Source organism: Eupeodes corollae, chromosome 3 (genome assembly GCF_945859685.1).
Source record: "Eupeodes corollae chromosome 3, idEupCoro1.1, whole genome shotgun sequence".
Taxonomy (NCBI): domain Eukaryota; kingdom Metazoa; phylum Arthropoda; class Insecta; order Diptera; family Syrphidae; genus Eupeodes; species Eupeodes corollae.
Genome location: NC_079149.1, coordinates 10,596,525 through 10,620,120, shown reverse-complemented (window position 1 = coordinate 10,620,120; position 23,596 = coordinate 10,596,525). Strand labels below are relative to the sequence as shown.

Here is a 23,596-nt window from a genome sequence, read left to right as displayed (position 1 = left end):
TCCCAATCTTTAGGTGAATTTAATGAACGCAATCTTTTTAGTGAAGTCATAAAAGATTGCGTTCTCAAAAGATTGCGCAATTTATGAAGTGACAATAATACTGAAGTCTTCCACAAACAAAAAATGTATTATGTAAAGTAATAATAGATTAAAATGAGAAGACGTTTATAGTATTTTTCGGATAAGAAATGATTACTGTTCAGTTCAAATGCAAAAATTGATCATTAATAGCAACGTTTTATGTGGATTACAAAATTTAGTCAATTTAATCGATATCTGAGTTGAAATTATCATTTGGTGTAAATTTAAGAACCAATATAACAATTATATGATATACTGTCATCAGCAAAGCAGTTAAATTGATTAGAAGCTTTAAAAAAAAGCAGGAGACTAAACAGGGTGCCCTGAGGTACCCCAACATTCGAAAGAAAATTTATTAGCCAACAAAGAAAAGGCTCAATTATACTTTGATGTCATTAAATATGTATATCCATTCTGAAAGTTGTATGCTTTATGGACTATTCACATGAGAGCGAATGAACGAATGTTCGTCTTTTATGACATTTCTTTCACATAACTTGTTTTTATGCGTCATTACCGATAAACAACAAAGAGTGGAATGAAATTTGTATGTTTAAGGGCCTTGCACATGAGAGTGAAAAAGGAATAAACGAATGGACGAATAGAAGAACTAAATTGATTTTACACATTTCAAAAAGTCAATTTCAAACAAAAACACATTTAAATTATAAGAAACCAATTGGCACTAATGTTAGGATAATAAAACTTGTATTTTGTTCTCTAAAACAAGAACATTTTGTAAAAACAACTTGGTAGTAAAAAATTGCAGTTTGGTTGCTACGAACTGTCAACCTCTATTCGCGTTCCACATACCATCCACACTGCAACGAATAAATTGTTTGCCAACCTTAACCTCAAAATATAAAACTCTTGTTTTGTTTTTGTGTGAAAGATTATGGCTGAGGAAAATCATGGAGAAAAGGATAATTCAATTCGTTGCTGTCTGCGAATAGAAATAAAGCCCATGTGAATGAAAAGTCAAAACATAAAAAGTTTGCAGTTTGTAGCTTAAGAACATTTTATTTGTTAAGTTGTGGATTTTATGTGAAACGCAAATTGAGTTTGACAGTTTGTTATAATCAAATTAAAATTCTTAAATTTCTCTTGTTTGTTCAATGAAATGCTAATTTTATCACCTTAAAATAAACTTAAGCTAGATTTCCACCTTTTTGTTTGGAATTTGCACAGAAATTCAAAATTGTTTAAAATCAAAAGAGAGTGAATAAGTTTACACGTGGCTACTTCTTATTTGATACTTGTCTTTCCTCTGTTACTGTTAAGTAAATGGATAAGATCAAAGGATGTAGAGTCACAGTATTGTAATTGTGTGTTCTAATACGAATCCCTAAAACATATTGCACACGAGCTACGAACTGCGAACTGTGGATGTTCGCATATTTTGACTTTTCTTTCACAGGAGTTTTATTTCCATTCGCAGACAGCAACGAATTGTCAATTTATAATTACACTTTTCAACAAATAAAACAAGAGTGGAATACTTTTGAGGTTAAGTTAAGCGCTTACGATTTATTCGTTGCAGTGTGGATGCTATGTGGAACGCGAATAGAGGTTGACAGTTCGTACCAACCAAACTGCAATTCGTTACTATCAAATTGGTTTTACAAAATTGTCTTGTTTTAGAGAGCAAAATGCAAATTTTATCATCTTAAAAAGAGTGTCGATTGGTTTCTTATAATTTAATTATGTTTTTGTTTGAAATTAAAATCACGTTTGTTCGTCCATTCGGTAATTCGTTGTTCGCTCTCATGTGCAAGGCCCTTAAATGTCTGGTCAAATAGAACACGGTCTGACAGGACAGGAAATAATTGTGCCGCGTTTCTTGTCTTCTATAGAATTACATGTTGTTGTTCAAAGAGAAAGCGATCAATGCCAGTGGTTAGAAATAGAACGCAACAGTCAAATTTAAGTTGCAGATTTTTACAAAGAAAGCGACGTTCAAACGTCAAAATACAGAAAAAAACAATTCATTTTTGAATGTCAACTGCTGCTGCTTATTTTGTCGTTGCTCGCTGTTTAATCTAAAATGTGTCTAAAAAATCCTTGTGCTTTTGCTATGTGTGCACGATAACGTGGCGTTAAAACTATGGAAAAGGAGATAATCCCGAAGAAGTGTTCAAAAATTCAACATGGCGTCAAATTTTTTTTTTGAACACTTAAAAACCTGAATTGGGTAGGAAATGCTTAAATATGTAAAAATTACTGATTCACTCTAAGACTTCTGAAACATTTTAAGTAAATATCTAGGAATTTTTCAGCTCATAAGAAATTCTCTTATGAATCGAAGGACTTGATAATTAATTGTCTTCAGAAGTTGAGTAGGTTAAAACTGACATTTCCGATTATGAAATCAATTTATAATACCACTAACTTTGTTACCCGAATTATTTGTTAACCAATAAAATATTGAAAAAGTTATTGATATCTTTTCCTTTTTTTGAATCCCCCTTTTTATGAACTTCTGAGGCTCTTGAAAAAATTACCACAGCGTTTCTTTTTATATCCAATATCTAAGGTCTTCTGTAGTAATATCATCTAATATACTTTCGTTGTTTTTTCTTATTATTATTATTTTTATTTATATTTCATTCGCTTGGATTGCAAAGAAAGTAAAAATGCAATTTCTTTTCAATGTCGATGTCGAAGAAGTAATTTAGATCTTCCATTTCCATCCACATAACAGTGATGGAAGTGGAAGGTGAAACAAAGATCAGGCAATGACCCTCATTTGCCTATCATTGATATATAAGTTCGTCTATAAGAAGAGTGCGTTTTTATAATGCATCCATGCGTAAGTATACATCATTTTGCACCATCAGCATCTATCCTAACGTTCGCACTCATAGTGCCTATAAGACCTACGTGCTCTGCACACTTCCCAACTCACATCTCATCAGCTATAGACCATGACGAAAGCTGCTGGATGATAATGGGTGTCCCGTATTCATACATAAACTTACCTATAGTTGGTCGTCTGCTATAAAGAAGGTTCCCTACCTTTAGGCTGCGAATGCATGGCAGAAATTCAATCTGATTAGATTGTGGCATCGGATCGGAGAATGCGCAATCCGCATCAGACGCGCATACCAAAAACTATATAAGATGGAGCAATGGTGATGGAAATGTGTCATTTCTTGCAAGTGATCAGGGTGCGTCGGATCTCGACCATTATACACATTTCTTTAAAAGATGTCAAGTCTTAGCCAATGGATTATCGTGATACTCTTCCATCAGGTTGTGTTCGAATGGAGTGGTGTTTCAACAAGTGGCGGTGCTGATGGCGAACAGTGAGTTCCACTAAAGTGTCCTTCGCAAGCATTTACTATAACAAACTTCTCTCTTTATAGCGTTCACATAAAGGTCCACATTCCGGAGGTGCGTCGGAAGCATACGCATTTCCGTAAAATTCAAAAACACGTTTTCCACCCCAAGAAGATCATCAAAGCCCCCGAATATCTAGACGCTGAGTTGGATACGATGCACAAACCACTGAATATGATGCCCTATGGGATGACTGCCCAACCCATGCAGTTTCCATCGTTGCCCTTAGGAATCGGAAACCTCCCGGACATACCCACATATGGGGTGGATAATACCCTGGAAGCGACGATAATGAAGAAGCCCAAAATCAACAGCATGTCGCATATGATCAGCGAGGATATGTTCTCAAAGTTTCATGGCATGAAGAAGGCCAGCGAGTTCCTCGGCGCTCGACCTGTAGCCGAAATGCAAAGGTTCTCATCTCCATCGGGTGCGGCGGCAGCGGCGGCGATTGAGGATGAAAACAATGAAGAAGGATTTTCCGATGAATATGATGCTCATTCAACTGAGTCAATGATTATGGACCAACGGGTAGCTGGAACTATGTATCCGAATTCCATGACAATGGAATCGCCATTTAAACCAAAATGGCAAGCAGCTACATATTCCACTGGCTATGAAACGGCTGCAAAACCTTACATGAAATGGCCAAGTTGGTTGAGCTCGACAACTTCGGAAGATGACTTAACGACTTATGAAAAGTTTCCCAGTTCGACAACTATGTACATTTCAAAGGCTAGACCGATCTCGAGTTCGAGGCCAAAATTTGAACAGCAAATGTTTGAACAGAGCCCTTATAATGAAGCTTGGGTTATGCCGAAGAAGAAGAAATCCAAATTGTCGGAGAAAAGGAAACGAACACACTCGCCGGGTTTTAGAATAAATTATTAAATATTATAGTGTTTAGTATTTAAGGTTAAGCTGTAGTTCTTTTTAAATAATAAATAAATTCAAATGGCTGTAGTAAAATACAAGTTTTTTTTATTAAAAGTAATTCATTATTAAATACAAATCTAAATCAATTTCGAGAATTTCCAGAAATGACATCAGAAAAATGCTTGTGGGATGTATTCCAAAATATTTGTCTGCTATGGGTAGGCACACTTTATAAATACTGCAAAAAATGTATCCTATTTGATGAAAGTCTTATAAATAGAAAAGATAATCAGTTGTATTTTTTTAAAAATAAAAATAACTTGAATAATTAAGAAATTTTGGACTCTATAACTTGAACAAATAAATTTTATATCAACAGGAGTTTGAATTTCTTCATTGCAGGTTACTACGTTTGTAAACTGTTTTTTCATCCAAGGGGAATTCCCGGAATGTGCTATTTTGTATGTGTTTAAGATTTTATTTATTTTGCAGTAAGTTTTGTGCAAGCAGGAACGTGATAATAAAATTTTCCAGTAAATTTTGTGCAATATTTTGAAGTGCGTGTTTGGAAATTAAGTTTAAAGTTTAAGTTGTTTAAAGATTCAAAATGGGTTTAAAAAAAGGACAAAAAATTAGAATGTTGACACTTAAACAAAAGGCAGCAATTATTGAACAAATAAAGAAAGGAAAAAGCGTTACGGTTTGTGCAAAGGAATTTAGTGTTTCAAAAGGTACGATATGCAATATAAAGCGCAATGAGAAACAAATCACAGCAAGGATCGCGAATACATTTTCTGGACCAGGCAAAATGTGCACAATTAAAAAAGCTGAGCATCCAAGAATGGAAAGGATCCTTTACAAATGGTTCCTGAATCAGCGCAAAAGAAATGTTCCGATAAGCGGAAACATTTTAAGAGAGAAAGCCAAACAGTTGTTTATAAAGTATAAGAGTCAAGAAGGTAGCTCTTTCAATGCTAGTTCTGGGTGGTTTCAGAAATGGAAGAGAAGATTCGGTATTCGATTGCTTACTATTAGTGGAGAAAAATTAGCTGCTGATCCAGGACCTATTGAGCCATTCAAAAAAAACCTTGAAGATAAAATCGCCGCTCTTCAACTGACAACACAACAAATTTACAACGTTGATGAAACTGCACTGTTTTGGAAGTTGTTGCCCAAAAAACCTATGTATCGTTTAATGAAAAAAGTGCATTAGGAGGAAAAATTCCTAAGCAAAGAGTGACTTTACTCCTCGGTTCTAACGCCACAGGTACCCACAAACTCGTTCCTATGATCATTGGTAAGTCAAAAAATCCACGGTGTCTTAAAAATTTTGAAATGCCAATAGAATACAAAAGTTCTATGAATGCATGGATGACAAAATACATTTTCAAGGAATGGTTTTTCAAGAGCTTTGTAGTTCAAGTAAAGAAACACTGCGAAGAACAAAATCTCCCACTTAAGGCACTTCTGATTATAGACAATGCTCCATGCCATCCATCGGAGAAGAGTTAAGGTATCTTAACGGAGACATTTGCACAATGTTCTTACCACCGAATGTCACTGCGTTAGTTCAGCCGATGGATCAAAATGGCATAAGAATTACGAAGCTGCATTATAAGTCAAACTTGCTGTCGTTGGTCATTGCCAACAAAAATGAAGATATAATTTCTGCCCTAAAGAACTTCAATTTGCGCCAAGCCATTACATTGATGTCAAAATCGTGGGATCAAGTAACTTCTCAAATTCTTTTAATGATGTCGATAACAGTTTCTTTAACGACGAAGATGATGTCCCATTATCTACTCTCAGAGAACGCTGGATGGAAAACTTGATTGCAGATGGGGAAAAAGCACCCTTGATACATTTGCTCGAACAAAAAGACAATAATCAGGTAACATTTCTTGACTTTAAGTACAAAACAGTAGGTACCTAATGAACAAACTTTTATTTTTCAATCCAACAGCATTACACCGAAGAAGAAGTAAACGAATGGTTACGCGATGAAGATGTTCCTGATGGTGTTGAAGATGAAGACATCGATTCGGAAAATGAATCTGACCCGGGTGATGTTATAATGGTGCAAAACATTGTAACTAACACCGAAGCCATCGAATCAATCGATAAAGTGATCGATTGGGACAGTCAAAATAACAGAACATCGTCTGAATTTACAGTACTCCAAAACCTCAGAGAAAGTGCGCTAAAAAATGTTTTGCAGAAAACTAAGCAATGTAAAATAACAAATTTTTTTCCAAAGTTGGTTTAAATACAATTGTGTTTTGTGTCAATTACTAACATTTAAAATAATATAATGAAAACGTATAAAAACGAAGACTTTTTTATTTTTTCCAGTAACTTGAACAATCCAGTAACTTAAACAGGCCTCGTTTCGTAGGTGTTCAAGTTAGCGAGATTCCACTGTAGTTGCACTTTTTGAAAAAAATTTACTTTATTGCTTGCTTTTTTTGCAAATTAACAAATAATATTTGATGAATGGTCGCTTCATGAAAAGTTACTTCTTTAAACAAGCGTTATAAGTTTCTAATCAATTTTGAAATCTGTCAGTTCTGATAAAGACTTCTTTATTGCAAAAAGTTCTTTTATCGAAGAATCTGATGTCAAATTGCAGCGATGTGAGGGAAGGTGGGTTTTCCATACGTTTTCCTTAATGTTCAGGTGGAATTCGTCTGGAAAATAGATGGATATAAAATATCATCAGGAATGTCCAAAGCTACTTCTTCTTTAAATTCTTTAAGCATTGGGAAGCTGTCTAGGTTTCAATTTTTTATAGATTCAGCCCAAAACTGGATTTTATTTTTAAACGTTTCTGTTTTGTCCTTATCGAAAAAAGTTATTGCCTTTCCCTGAAGTGATACACTCAAATCATTTTTTTTTTTAATTATATCTGAAAGATACGCCAATTTCAATAACCAACATGTCCCCCAAAACAAAGTTGTCGTCAATGAGGAAGGTTCTAACTGCAGCTCTCATTTCGAAAAGCTGCGTCAGTGTTTTCCCGCGAGAAAGCCACCTTACTTCCATGTGAAGAAGTAAAGACGTATGTAGACTACCCATGCCATCACACAATACTTTAAAAAGCTTTATATTATGTGACCGTGATTTAATAAAGTTGATTATTTTCACGCTTTCCTGTTTTTTGCTAAGTCTCCGGAACGGTGTTAACTAAATTTTTGGGCTTTTCACACAACAAACATTGACAAATCTCTTTAACACATGGGTATACCAGTTTGGGCTATTCGGAACTTACCAAATAGGACGCCATCAACGCATTTTTGTTCACCCCCTGTTACGTAAAAATGGTTTGAGATTTAGTAAGTTCAGCATACTTTCTTTTGAAGAAATCAGTCGGGTTGCTTTTGCAACCTGGATGAATCCCTTCAAAGTGACATTTAAGTTTTGATGGAAACATAGCACTGTTTGGCAACACTTAGTCGCAAATTACGCCATGAGGTTTGTTGTCTCTTGTTTCAGCAAATCCAAAATTTAAATATGATTCGTGGTACTTCCTTTTAACTGATATTTTTTTCTGTAGCATTGATCACCGTGGAACTAGTATTAGGCAAATCGTCAAGCTCAAAATCTTCAGAAACCTCAAACGCCACTGTCTCTATTGCGTCATTTTCCTTCGCACTACAATAAGTACATGGAAAACCGAAATTGAACAAACAAAATTAAATCATTGAAATCATTTTGTGCGGTTAGTTGATTAAAAAACAGAAGTTATTAACCGGGGATTACTTTTTTACGTAAATTACCATTTTGTTCGGACATACCCGTCAGTCGATAGTTCTTCATTTGTTTTTTCAAAGATCCAGACTTAAGCCAGCGATGCATTCGAAAATTTTATGATGCAAAAGTGTTTCTTACAACTAAGAAAATCATGCTTCTTTTTGTCTTTTCTCGGTATTCGACTGATTGTTATAACCTTCAGGCCTACTTTGGATGCCATGCCGTTGAAAAAACAAACAATTATTTGAAATTTGTTTGTTGTTACCTATGCTGATTTTTTAAAAATATGAATTTCAAATCTGACTGCTGCGATCAAGTTACGAGTCCGTCTTGGAATTTTTATATATATTCTAGGCGGAGTACACTTTGTGAAACCCGGGGCTAAGGAGTTAACTGGTAGTCCAATATGACCAAGCTTTCCGTCTGTGTAAGGTTATTCAACTCAATTCAATTTCATTGAACTACTTCAAATTAGTACCGTTCAGAAAATGGTTGCCAAGGTGAACTATTCAAGTAGTTCCAATAAAATGTCGAAAGAAAAATACTAATTTTTGGTTGTATTTTCTTAAGTCATAGTTTTATCGATCAATTTTTGTTGTTGTAGTCTTTTTTGTAAAAATCTGATAGTAGCTCTATTCTTATTGTGATTAAATAAGTCGTTGATTTTGAATGTAACTCAAATCTGTTTTTCTCTATCATTTTGATATTCAGAACTATAAAACAAACTTTCACCAATATCTTCTTTTATATACTTCCCTGTTTTAATAGAGCTCTTACTCTGTTTAAACTGTAAACATGCTAAGGGTAGTAATAACCCATTCAGCGTGTGTAAATTTAAAAAACAAATTTCTTCTGAATCAGATTTAATATATTTTTCGCTATAACCAATTGTTGCAACAAATTTTAACTATTTAAGGTGAGTTAAGCACTTGAAAATTAATTCTTCTTAGTTTCATACTTTTTGAACACTGTCACGAATGTAGCATACATTCGTTTTATTGATTAAAGTTTTCAATGTGTGCGGTAAACTTATGTCAACATTGAATGTGTGCTTTTGAATTGACGTTTCAGCTTGTAGCCATCTAGAGATAGGATCGTTATATGGACTAAAAAATAAATTAGTCCGTTGAAAACTTAAGCCTAGTGATTTACAACTTTCAACCATTCCTGTGTGCGAGTAATGTTGACAGGGATGGAGGGACCCTACAGTTTTAAGCCGAATCCGAACGGCTAATTTGAGAAAGCTCTTTTCATGACATGATTTACTCTTAAAGGATTTGTCAATTCCCCGCAAGATGGCTCAGACAGGGATTGAACCCAAAACCTCTGGTATAACAGTCCTATATGGAATATGTTTTGAAATTTCTGCTTGAAATCGGTTTAAGAGGAAAAATAAGTTTAAAAGGATTCAAGTTGAAAAGCTTAAAAAATAACCTGCGTAGATATTTTGACATATGAATGTGTGCTTAAAATGGAAAACTAAAGGGTTGAAATGAGATAAACAATAAGAGACATTTATGTTTTGGACTCCTAAAAGTGGACAAATCAAATTATTACTAAATTGAAAAGAAAATTGGAATTGTTTGAAATTGGAACACAAATCAGTGGAACGATGCGTTTCACTTTTGAACATAAAAGTGTCATCTGTTCAGGAAAATGAATTTCCGTCCGGAAAATAAAAAAACTACATTTTTAGAGAAAAATAAATGAGCAATTGCACTTTTTTCTCAAATTTTTTTTGTATGATTTCCGATCGATCAGTATGTTTTCATTTCTAATCAAAGGGAATCACCGTCAAATATCACTTCAAAAATTTTTCCGAATCGATTTTAGTGATAGCTATAACTATACATATATACAACGTCAAATCTTTCTACCAAAGCCACCTGTCACTCATACTTTTAATGATCAATTTCAATTTCAATTGTTTTATTTCAATCAAGAAATGCTTGATTCCAATGAGGAAATTTGTGTTTAATGTCAAAAATTTTCAATGCAAGTTTAAACCAACCTGTCAAACCAACTTAATGGCTGGTTTCAATAATGAAAACCAGAAATAGCTACATATAACTGGACCCTAAGAACAGTCATTTGTTTTCATCATTGCAATCGATTAAAAGCGTTATTTTGTCAAAATGAATCAAATGAGTTGAAAATTATTGTTTTTGCTTTTTCAATGTCATTGAAATCATTTTCATTGAACAAGTTATTTTTTATTTAGTATTTCGGAACAAAATCGTTCCACTTAAGGTGTTCCATTATTTTTGTATTCCCAGCTGTCAGTTTAACTTCCAACGATAAACTTTAACCGCAAGTGCTTGATTCTATTACGAAAAGTTTATTTCAATGACAGACATTTTTTTCGCTGTAACAGAACTGTCAAAAAATTTCAATAATTGGTTTTACTGATAAAAACCAATGATAGCAATTTTCGACAATCTGGAATAGGATAATAATTACCTAGACAAAAACCCTTTACTCAGTTTTTATACGTTTCACAGCAAAATTTAAAATTGGGACTCATAATACTTCGCAATAATAATCGCCATTTTTTACAAACACAAAAAGTTATTGAGTAAATAGAATAGAAAGAATTGCACTGTAATTTTGATTAATAAAATTTTCTAAACCAAACAAATTTCTTTGTTTTTTTTCTTATTCTGAAATGTCAGTTTCTCTTGAGTATCCGTTTTTTCCATAGAAAGCAAAAGTTAAAAAAAGAAACTTGAAAAAAAGCATCAATCCACAGAACTCAACACTAACAATCTTCATATTTCCAAAACTATAAGCACTTTTATCCCACTTCTGAATTTTTGTAGCCTTGCTCTTATAACTCAATAAATTACTATTTATTATTTCAGTAGGTAACACACTTTCTTGAACAAACATAATTCATCTTCCTAATTAAATTCTAAAATGACACTAATAAACACCAACTAATTTTGATGTTAAGTCTGAACACAATCCCTTTCAGCCTTGAAACTATGAAAGGCACTATTCGTCTCGTTCACTTCCGAAACACACACACGACTTTCCTACATGTTCTATGAATCCCAGTCCTCGTAATCACTAGAGTACTCATCCTGCAAATGGTCCTCTCCATTTCTCGCATAATGATTGAACACTAAACTCCCAGTTCCATGAACAGGCACCCCATGTTCGGATGCTTCAACGTGTCCATCGACGCCATGCTGTTGGGTGTATCCAAGGACTTTGTACTCGACTTTTCCTCCACCATGATGGATGTGCGTGTAAACCGTGTGCGTGTGATGATGACTCTTCATTTTCATCGGAACATGAATAACGAATCGCTTGTGAGTGATGGTTCCTGCAACGCCAGCATGATTCATCGTCACAGTCATCAGAGTCACAATAAGTCCAATAACAAGTTGCTTCTAAAATGGAATTGAATCACTTTAAGAAACTGTCCTCCGCAACTAAAAGGATTCAAATCTTACTATCACTTGTTCGACCATTGTTGAAATGTTTGTTGTCCTAAAAATTATGATGAGCTCTTTCGATTGTCGATGTCCACTCCACCACACAGAGTATATGCAAATTCTTCGTCAGGGCCGGGCGTCAAGACCAATCTGTTATTCAAATTCAAATGCACCCTAACTTTATATACTTGGCTCCTCATGAGTGAGCACCATGCCACCGATTTGTTTTTGTGTCTTGAGCCACCACCCGACCACCGACCACCAACGGCCAACAAGCCATAATCTTTTCAAGCTAAATTTGCTTGAGGCGTATGCTATAGCTCTATCCCTAGACACGGAATAGAGATGTGTCTACCCAGAAGAAGTAATTTGGAGTTAACTTGCATGTTGCCCCTTCTAACGTCTGGACAACACTGTTCCATGTTCCATGAGGGAACTTAATACCATGAATCTTCTCGAATAACAATGGCCAGCCATTAAATGTGGTCTAGAGCTGGAGTGCAATGTCAAGGCAGCTGCTGCACTGTTGCTTATGGCTGCAGTAAGGAAAGTACATTTTTCCAACCGGAAATCTAAATCTATACGATAGTCTAGCTCCCAACTCTGAGTGTTACCCTTCACAAAACTTTAATGGGTTCGTTACACTATATACATTGGTGGTCTGTGTTATGTTAGCGTATGTAATAATTATTAGTTAACAGCTTTTATGATTAGGAGTTTATGACTTTGTTATAATTTCTTGTTGTGTTAAGCGGAGCAAAATCAACATGCAATATTCATATACAAAAATCGACAGGAAGGGAGTTACAATTATGAAACCGGCTTGAAGAAACTAAAATCTTATGTTTCCAACAGTCTCTTCATAACCACTTTAAGGTACTGACATCTTTTAACTATTTATCGATGCATTTTGTCAACAGAGCGCAGATGTTATTGTGTTAGTAAAAAACTTTACGGTGGAGTGAAGAAACAAAATAAAATAGAATATTTGAATTAATTATTAATTAATTATTACCTAAAAATCTTGACACTCTCTAAAACATATTAAGGCAAGTGCTCCTAACAACTATTAGTCTTTCGGACAGAATATGAAAAAAGAGGACTTTCAAAAACTTTTTCATTGCGCTGCATTCTACCCGTGAGACTATTCTGCCGTTATAATTTAATTTCTAGGAATGTCTACCAGTTTATCCTTGAACTTCATTAAAACTGTGTAAAGAGATTCTTTTTCAGCAGCACACCAAGAATGTGGAATGTTTTGCCCAACTCTGTTTAATCCTTACCATTTTCATATTCACAAATTTAAGAACATTATGCATCTCCTCTTAAATTTTTTCCTGACACATGTACAGGGTTTTTTAACAGGGGCGCTACAAAATTAGAGCGACATGGGACAGAAAACGACGCCATATTTCTTGCCCCTCTTTTGACATTTCTCTTCAGTAAAGTTTGTCATTTCATAGTGGAAAGATTTACAAACCAACAACGAACATTATTAAAATTTACTACCGAAATTCGGAATCAGTAGCCTCAACCTTTTGGCTGAAACACAAACACGGTTCAGCTTCGGCTTCGCCTGACGTTTAAGAGTTCAGCCATAGGAATTCAATACATGCTATCACAATGAAGCTCGACCTGCCGTTTCATTTGATAATCGTAAGAGAACGTAATGTTACGTAATGTGACTACAAACGGAAGCTCAAGTTCAAATTTTCGGGAACATTCTGCTTGGTCTGACAGCTCAACAGCTATAAAAACGTCAACAAACCAAATACATTTGTTTTTGGAGGGATTCCCATTGCTTAAGCTGTGTAAGCTACTTCCGGGATAAATTAAATTTTTTCGATTTCAAAACTCATACAAAATAACAGCTGTTATGACAGAAGTGCCATTTTAGATATATCATATTGGAAGTGTCACTCAAAGCAACCTTGAAGCAGGTCCAACGTAACGCAGACATAGCCGAAGCTGAAGCGTGTTTGTGTTTCAGCCGTTAAAAACTCTACGTCCAATTCATGGTCGTGATAATTGTCTTAGCAGATCAACAATTGAGCGTTAAGTGGAAACATTTCAAACTACAGACACAATACAAAATTTTCCCGTGCCTGTGAGACAACGAAATGCCCGTAGTGTCGAAAATAATGCTGTCGTTGAGGATTCAGTTGCAGAAAGCCCAAATGTTTTGCACACACATCGTTCTCAAGAATTGGGCATCTCTGAAAAGATCTTGACCTACATCATTACAAGATTAATTTGACGCAAGAACTGAAGCCGCTTGACCACCAGAAGCGTCGTATGTTCCTGAATTGGGCTGAGCAACAACTTGAACGGCGAGGCTCATTACTGGCTGAATGGCTTCGTCAGTAAACAAAACAAAATTGTGATATTGGTCAGGCAATATTCCACATGTACTCCATGACTCATCTTTGCATCCTGAAAAAATTACGGTTTGGTGTGGTTTATGGGCCGGCGCGGCGGTGTCATTGGACCGTACTTTTTCCGTGATGATCAAGATCAGCACGGTACTGTGAATGGGTATCGCCATTGTCCAATAATAACCGAATATTTGTCTCTAATTGGATGATATGGGCTTAAAGAACATGTGGTTCCAACAGGACGGCATCACAAGCCACACAGCTAATGTCAAAATCAAATGGTCCAGTCGCTTGGCCGCCAATGTCGTGCGATTTGACGTCGTTAGACTATTTGCCAACGGTCTATGCCAACAAGTCAGTGACGATTTCACCGTCTGGACTTCTGCAAGTGTGCCCGTGTGGCCATGCAAAAGAAATCGAGTGCCATATATAATGGCATCGAACGTACTTTCACAGGAAAAAAAGAATTTCATTGATATCAAAAGTTTTGGATTTTCACAAAAACTGTAAAGTTAGAATGTAAATAGCATAACACAAATAGAGTGCCTCCGTAAAACTTGAGTCTAACTTCGGTCGTACTGTGAAGTATAGATATTCGTTCTTTAGCCGTTCTTAGTGAATGTGGAATGCCCTACCACACTCTGTCTTCCCCTGTGATTGCAATGTTCTAGAATTAAAACCAATTATGTAAGCTAATCATTACAATGCGTCTCTGGCATATCAAAGTTATTTAAAAACTTTTGAGATGAGCCTTATAAAGGGTGGTTGAATTTCAAACTGTTTAGGAAATTATTGTCATTTTTCTTAATTATGATAATATTGGTATGGTTCAGTTATGTATGGAAAAAAATATTGAAAATAGCCATAGCAACCTCAGCGGCACATTTCCATCCGAAGGTCAAAATTTTCGAAGACATTTAGGCATAATTAAGGATTCATACCGTACCTCATCCTTAATCTTTTGAATTGTTGCTGGTTTATCAACATACCCTTTTTCTTTCAAATAACCCCAGAGAAAGGAGTCCCATGGTAATTAATCACATTACCTTGGAGACCAATTGGCATCATCACCAAATGAGATATCAAGGCTATTGAATTTGTCGGTGGAAAGAGTCATTGGTTCGTAAGCTGTGCGGCTAATGGCACCGTCCTATAGAAACCACATTTCATCCACATCCTTATCTTCCAATTCAGACCATAAAAAGTTCGTTATCATCTCTAGATAGCAAACTCTATTCACCTGCCTGACCACGGCATTTTGGAAAAAATACTGCCTTCAGTCCACTGAGGTGAAAATATGCCTCATCACTGAAGATGATTTTTTTGAAAATTGATCATCCACTGTTAGCATATCTTGAAACCATTCTAACCATTGAAGACGCTGGAAATAGTCAAGGTTCATCAACGACGAGCGTGAATTGATTTTGGCACGACTACGATGATTTGAAGTGGACGGCTTTTCAGCCACATTATTGCGAACATCAGAAATAATTTCTACAGTATACGAAGTGTACGAGAATGCACTGGTGTTTTCACATCTCCTGCAGACATGGTTTGCTCAAATTTTTTAACGATTGTACAAACATTGGAAAAAATAAATTTAGCGAAAAAATCATGAAGGAAACGATATGCATTTTGATTTGAACTCCCATTTTTTAAATAAGCCTAAATAACTTTTCAGCTTTGTTTGATTGTGTATATTTCCATGACTAGCTGTGGTTCACACTTAACATCGGCGCTTAAAATTTAACTATCCTCTGGATTTGGAAAATCAACAAACAGACCAGGGCCGGATTTAGAGGTCCAGAGGCTTCGGGGAAATAAAGGAGAGGAGGCCTCCTGACTCCAAATTATTTTCAAAATAAAAAATAAATAAATTAGGTGGCGCAACAGTCCGTAGTGAACCAGGGAGTAGTGACTTACAACTCTTAACCATTCCTGTGTGCGAGGAATGGAAAATAAAATAAAAAATTTATTTCATTCGAGTTTTTCAATAAATAATTTCTTGTGAAACCAATAGATTCCTTTGGTATTCAACAAACATATATACTCGTAAATATAAACGGAAAAAAGAATTATCTGAAATTAATTTTTAGGGTTAACGAACTGAACCATCTGAGCTTTTTTCCCCGAAAAATCGATGATGATTTTTTTGACATCCAGTTCTCGGAGTAAATCGATTTCAATGCTAGAAAGCTGCGATAGACGGTTATGTCCCATCGTTGTTCGGAGCCTATTTTTTATAATTTTCATTTTTGAAAATGAACGCTCTCCAGTGCAATTTGTTACCATAAAAACCAAATACATTCTCAATGTAATTTGGAGGTTTGGGAATGTAGCTCTGAAATTTTGAATTTCGAGAATTTCCACAGTCCAAGACTAAGCTCTAAATCATCCGGATACACTTTCACCAATGCCTCTGCTGCAGCGTGCACATTTTCAGCATCCATCTTCTCGATGTGATTCAGGAATCCAAATCATGAACGTACAGCTTCATAGGCATGAAACGGATAGCTGGTCAATCACTGGGATCATTTCGTTTGGATTCCACAAATGATTTCAATGATTCTAGTGCACGCATTGCCGATTCAAGAATCTTTTTCGGGTCTTGCAACATCTTGTTTGTAGCGTTGAATCTCTCCAAGATATCGTTCCAAAATGTTGTAAACAAAGTCGTTTCGAGACCACTCATCTTCTGGAAGGTGCGTTGCTTCATTCCTCACGATATCTTTTAGCTCTTTATTGGAAGATATGCTGGCTAGTGCTTTTTCGATTTCCGAATAATCGTTGACTAAGGCTTTAGTAGCTTCAGCTTGACAAGACCCACGAGTGTCCCTGAGCTTTTTCAAAACTAAAAACTAGCCGCTTTTCTTCTCCGATAATTTTTCAATCAGAATTGGGTGCTGCTCTGGCTGTGAAAAACGTGTACGAATTCTGCACGAAATTAAAGAATTAAGCAGCCCATGGACAAGAGTTAGCAGCTGCCTTTCCCACTACATTTAGAGAATGACCACAACAAGGTACGAACGACGATAGATGATTTTTCTCCAAAATAAGAGCCTGCATCCCCTTCTATTTGCCACTCATGTTTGCAGCATTGTCATATGACTTTGATATTTCACTGGTTGCCTGGTTGGAGTGAACAAATATAGATCAATGATTTCTGTTATTTAAGATTAATATAATTAAATAATCATGTATATGTATATATATATGTAGGCTGTAAGTAAAGGTAAAAGACCAAAAAAATACATATCAAGGGAAAAGATGTTTACTAGTGTTTACTAGTTGGAGTTTAAAACAAACATTTTCCGAAGTTATTGTGGGGGCCCCCCGTTTGTGAAGGACCCGGGGCTTCTGCCCTAGTTACCCTCCCCTCAATCCGGCCCTGAAACAGACTAATTTATTTACAATGTGCCTAAGTAATTGGTGTCTTTTTTTTAGGCTGAGGTTTTAAATCTTTCAATAATATTTTCGGAGTTTGTCTTTTTGACACCTGTCACTTGATTTATGATCAGTTTGGTTCGAAAATTTTGCCTCTCAGCTGAAATTTATTAATTATTTCGAAATTATTTTTAAATATTATGCCAATTAAATAATTTTAATTTTATAATAAAGTTAAGTTTATATTAAATTATTTGCATTGTATTTCTTCTTCAAAACCACACGTGTTCGTAGTTGAATAAAGTTTGCAAAAAAATCCAAAAATTGAATTACATGCAGCTTTTTTGGTTAACAAACCCTTATTCGGGTGCAGTTAAATATCTTCATATTTTTTATCGATAAGGGTCTACTGAAAAAGTTAGCCCTTTAATATATAAAGGTACAAAAATATATATACAATATCTTTCCCTGATCTCGTTAAAGTTGGGTCGAAAACCATTTCTTAACAATTGATTTGTTATTTTTGTAGGTTTTCGTCTTTGAAAAATAGTTGTCCATTGAATTTTTCCGTAAAAAATAACAAAAACTTACCAAATATATTTTGCATATGATAAAATAAGTTTGATTTCAATATCTGTTTTTGTTCCCAACATTTTGAGTCGAAACATCAATTTTATCCGCTTTTTTTAAAAGTGTTTATTTCTTACAAAAAATACCAATTGGACTTTTTTGCGTTAAAAACAAACTTTTGCATATAACGAAATTGTTTTGAAAACAATACCTTCATCAATTCCCCAAATATTCGCGTCGAAAATCAATCTTCACCAACTTCAAGAATTGCGTTTTTAAATTTATTATTTTTTGTAAAAATACGTTTCTTCGATTTTCCTCAAAATTTTTCCAGATATCAGAAATGTTATTTTGAAAAATATACCAAATTATAAATTGGGGTTTAATGGATCTACTTTTGAATTATTTAAGGAATTTGTTTGTATTCAAAATTAAATAATATTTAAATCATGCGTGTTTATGAAATTAGACCAAGAGCTAGACGATAGTTGAAGAGCAATAATTTTAAATTGATAAGTCCTGAAGATATAACCTCCTTTTAGATGTTTCATAACGGCGAATTAAGCAAGTAGGAGGGAGTACTAATACCAAACAAAATTACAACGTGATTATTTTTGAAAGAAGTTCATTCAACTGCAAAATGATCTATTAAGTAAAAGATCTACTTTATCTTCCAACACTTTGAATAAATAACTTAAAGAGTTAATCTCTTTAAATTATTGTTTATTATTAATGGCCTTCCCAAATCAACTGACTCTCCATTACTTATTTTTAAACCAAAGCTAGGTAGCGTAACCAAAGCGCTCACAATGAAAATTTATAATTTTCTTTAACAAAAAAACACCTCACACCAAGTGAGATGGAACGCACGTGATACGTTAACCTTAACATTGAGCATTTGAAAATGGAAGATGCACAAACAAATTCAAAATCCCAACCCATTGCATTTGATTTAGCGTGTAATGCACCAACTGCGCTGCCGTTTAGCGATTTACTCTCGAAATCATATTTAAGTCTTCTTCTTCGTCTACGACCATAATCGCACTTGCACTTTTGGGGATATCGCCTGAGTTAATTCGAAATCGAAACCTATCAAACCATGAGGAGTATATAAGTCTGGGACGCCATCAGCTGTTGGAATAATCTACTGAAATAGCCTAACGTGAGAGCACTTACCAAAGTTAATTATTTAAGCTTAAAAAGTTGTTTAAAAATACCTAATTCTAATTAAGTTGCAGTTTGTGTTTTGGTTATAGAAGTTTTAATAATTATGTCCCTTAATCGTTTTGTAAGTTTGACAATCAAGCTTATCTGTCATCTTCAATCTTATCAAAACAAATTTTCTATATTTTGTCTTTAAGATCATTCGACAGTTTGTTGTGTCATCAGTTCTCCTGTCAACTTTACAATGCTCAAGTGCCGTGAGATTCTCGTAAGTTAAGTTTTTAAATTCAAAAAGCAAAGCTCAACGTATTTTTCTGAAATGTAACATTTTTCTTGTTGCCATTTATTCAGAAGATCAATGCAGTATCCAGCGCTGTCTTTGAGGAACTACAAGCCACCATGGAAATACATTCCATTCATACACCAACTGCCTAGAACTATGCAACGGCGTTTTATGTGGAAAGACATGGATGACACAGTCGATGGGTTGATGGGCAGTGTTGCCAACGGTGGTGCTCGATTCTCTGCGCCGATAATTCGATATCGAAAACAACCATTCGAATTCGATGTACAACCATCGAAGAAGGTGAAATACATTCTCAAGAAGCCCCCAGGACCTCCGCCACCACCGTTCAAGAGAATGAAAGTTATGAAATATCGAGCTCCTAACCAGCAGCCGCCATTAATCCCTCTATACAACCATGTTCCCATAGCGGAATCTCAACCTTCATTTCCACTTTCATTGCCATCCCAAAAACCAAATGTGATAATGCCCTTCATGAGCGAGGACGATCTTCGAAAGATCGAAAAGGAGCAAGAAAAACGAGTGGAGAGTGAGAGTGCTAATGAAGAAGGAGGAGGTGGCGGAGGAGGGGCTGGGCTTCATGAGCATTCCCACCAAACTCATATGGATGACGATGTTGTGAGTGGAAGTATCAATGAATTCGGAGCGGACTGGTTGCCAATGAAGGGACCAATTTCGACTCCAAAATCTTTTGCTCTCAGTCGGCTTCATACAAAAATCGAAGGCATTTCCACCATCTTAACACCAACGGCATTGCCTCTCATACTTTCAGAGCCTATTAAAAATAAACTCTCGTATGAAGTGACAGAGCATAGTGCAGAAGCGTCCGATCAAAAGGAACAGGCCTTTAAACCGTCAACTTTCAATTTTGACTATTTGACAGCGACAACAACAACTGAAAGTCCAAACTATCCGGAACCGTTTTTGAAAAGTTTTTCCAGAAACCAAGATGATTTCCAACCAATGCGGGTTCAGGTTTCAGCCACCACAACAACGACTACAACTCCATCGTCTCGCCGATTGCCACCGTTGCGGACAACAACCGAACATCCCTTCAAGCGATACCACCTGCATCGTCCCAAGCCTAGTAAATTGCTATTTCATCGGACAACCTCTTTGGTGGATTCGACAAAACCGACTCAAGCTGCAACCACATCAACGACGACACCTACGACTACGACGACGGAAGGAAGTTATAGAGTTACGTTAGAGTTGCATCAGGAGCCGGTGAAAACAACACGTGAGTCCGTAAGAACGACCCGTCAACCAACTACAACCACAACAACAACCAAAGAACCGAAAAGAGCTCCTCCGGAAAAAGTAAGAAACACACGAATGAATTCTGAGGGAAAAACCAAGCTTCGGATAAAGAATGTAAGTCAAAATGAGAGCTTGAACAAGGTTTTAAATCAACATCGAGGCTCTGTGAGGTTTGGTGAGAAAACGAAAGCGAGTTAATTTTAGGTAAGGCTTATAAGACAGATACGGTAGATTTAGTATGTTTTGTAAATAAAATTTGTTATTACTTTTGTTGTGCATTTTGAATTCTTTAAAGAACTGCAGATTTAAATTAACGTTTCGCAGGTGACGTTTTACAAGTACCCCAATTGAGTACACTAGTACTCAATAAAGCAATAATATTTTCGAGGTTAAGTGTGGAAAAACTTGAAGAAATTAATTTATATGTTTATTTTGGTTTAAAAATAAAAGGAGATTAGATATTTTTAAAGCCAGATGGATTTCAAATCTTACACAATTCTGCCGTTCGACTAGCAATGATAATCAGCTTTAGTGATTATTTTTTCAACCGCACATTAAGAATGTGAGATTTCTTACAAAACTTAGTTCTTTGTCTCTTTTAATTTAAACCAATCTTGATCACGGAAACGGGATTTATTATAAATTTATTCTAGAATAGCTAGGCACCTTTTTCAGTTTTCTCTTGTCTTGACTAACAGCTTTTGAAGTTCTTAAGCACAATGATACAATAAAATATGGTTTGATTATACAAATTTATATAAAACTGATTTTTAACCAAAGGGTGCACTTCTGAAGTAGAAGTTGAAAAAGTTGATTAAGATTTGAAAGCATATTTAAAAAACCGAATTCCATTTCTTTTCTCAAAGAAAAAAACCTTAAGGCATCTTGCACACGAGGTACGAACTACGAATACGATTTCCGAACTGTGAATGTTCGCATATTTTGACTTTTCTTTCACATGGGCTTTATTTCTATTCGCAGACAACGACAAATGGAATTACCCTCTTCTCCATATTTTCCTCAGCCATGATCTTTCACACAAAAACAAAACAAGAGTGATTTTGAGGTTATGTTGCTCGCGAACAATTTATTGGTTGCAGTGTGGATGGTATGTGGAACGCGAATAGAGTTTGACAGTTCGTAGCAACCACACTGCAATTCGTTACTATCAAACTGTTTTTCTATTTTAAGCACTATTCACATGAGCACAAACAACGACCAACGAATGAACGAATATTCGTCGATTTTGACATTTCCTTCCCATAAGAGTTTTTATTCGTTGCGAGTGTGGATAATGTGTAACGCGAATAAAGTTTGACAGTTCGTATAACTAAAATTTTTTTGGTGACGAATAAGTTTGTTTTCTTAAATTTATTAGTATATGCTATTTGATATTGAAAAGTAAAAGTATGAATCATAAATCAAATTGCTTTGTTAAGAATTTGTGTGGAAATATGTCTTCAAACGTATATATACTCACATTTTGTAATTCATTCGTCGTTCTTTGGTCGCGCTGATGTGAATACAGCTTTAGAGAATAAAATGCCAATTTTTTTATACTAACATTAGTGCCAATTGGTTTTTTTATAATTTAAATGTGTTTTTGTACGAACTACGACAGCAACGAATTGTCAATTTATGATTAGACTTTTTCACAAACTAAACAAGAGTGGTATAATTTTGAGGTTAAGTTGAGACAGAACAATTTATTCGTTGCAGTCCGGATGTTATAGAGTTTCACGGTTGTCAACCATACTCCGATTCGTTATTAAACAATTGTAATAAGTGTCAACTGGTTTCTTATAATTTAAATGTGTTTATGTTTGAAATTGACTTTTTGAAATATGTAAAATCACGCTTGTTTGTCAAAAACTGTTAGTTATTTTTTCAGATTATTTTTTTAAACTAACACATCAAATTTTTAAAGAAAAATAAAATAAATATTTTTTGGAAATCCAAACAAAAAGTTAAATATTTTAATCATAAAATGCTAATAAAGCAATATAAAAGCTTCTCAGAAATATATTTTTCAAATCGGTTTTGTAGTTCCTACGAAAATTTAAAAACAAAACAACTGTAACATACTATTTTTATTGAAAGAAGATGAGTTAAGAAAAAAACGCAGATCTGCTTAAAACCCAAACTTCCAAATTTAGGTAATAAGTCCAGCTAACTTAAAACGTGCAATATTGAATTAAATTTTAGTACAAAAATAAAAAAAAGACTATTTAAGGTATTGTTTTAGGACATTCTATTGTGTGTCATCATTTTATAAAAATTATAAATTAAAAAAATGAACATCGTCATTTGAAAATGTATACAATTTTTTCCTGTTTGAGAAACTACTGCTTCAACGAATCTTAAATTTGTTTGCATTGTTTTCAAAAAGACAGTTTTTGAAATTTCGAATTTCATATTTTGTGCACGGTCTTGCTAGGAGTTAGCATTTTATTAAGTTATGAAACGATTTTTGAAAATCTTATTTCAAGATATATTAATATACCAATAAATAAATTAGATCGGGTACATCAATATCAAATAATGTTCAACTTCCCATAGGAAGTTATTGTAATGGGTAGGATTTGTCAAATTGAAAATTTTGACATTTCTCGCGTGTGCACGTACGTTCGCGACGTTTTTGTCGTCATCCATAGCTCAAAAACCAGAAGAGATATCGACTTCAAATAAATTTTTTTATACAGATAATAAGGCAGAAAGATGCAGAATGGGCTCTTAAGAAAATCGCGTTCTTGGTCTTTTTACCATAGCAGTTTAAAAAAAAGGTAAACATTTTGGCTAACCCTTAATATCTCACGAACCAAAAACGCTAGACAAGTGAATTAAATTGTATATAATACTGGCTGACCCAACAAACTTCGTATTGCCTCAATCGATAAATAAAATCATTTGTATAAATTAATTTCAAAACAAACAAAACGTATTGAATAAAAAAGACACATCATGTTGCTTATTTACAAAAAACAGAGTTTTCCTGAAATACTGGCTATTTATAAGGTTAAATTTTTATAAACAGACACACAATGTTATGATAC

At 34.8% G+C, this 23,596-nt stretch overlaps 2 protein-coding genes across 2 annotated transcripts; one reads left to right on the top strand and one right to left on the bottom strand.

The window, feature by feature from the left end:
- Positions 1–3,244: 3,244 nt before the first annotated feature.
- Positions 3,245–4,334, top strand: LOC129952754 (uncharacterized). Its single transcript, XM_056065567.1, has 2 exons — positions 3,245–3,386; positions 3,447–4,334. Exons 1-2 carry the CDS (start codon positions 3,289–3,291, stop codon positions 4,309–4,311), a joined length of 963 nt encoding a protein of 320 aa, XP_055921542.1. The 5' UTR covers positions 3,245–3,288; the 3' UTR covers positions 4,312–4,334.
- A 6,614-nt stretch (positions 4,335–10,948) lies between these two features.
- LOC129949029 (uncharacterized) lies at positions 10,949–11,658 on the bottom strand. The gene is made up of 2 exons (XM_056060222.1): positions 11,505–11,658; positions 10,949–11,441 (listed from the first exon to the last, which is right to left on the bottom strand). Exons 1-2 carry the CDS (start codon positions 11,520–11,522, stop codon positions 11,091–11,093), a joined length of 369 nt encoding a protein of 122 aa, XP_055916197.1. The 5' UTR covers positions 11,523–11,658; the 3' UTR covers positions 10,949–11,090.
- Positions 11,659–23,596: the final 11,938 nt, after the last annotated feature.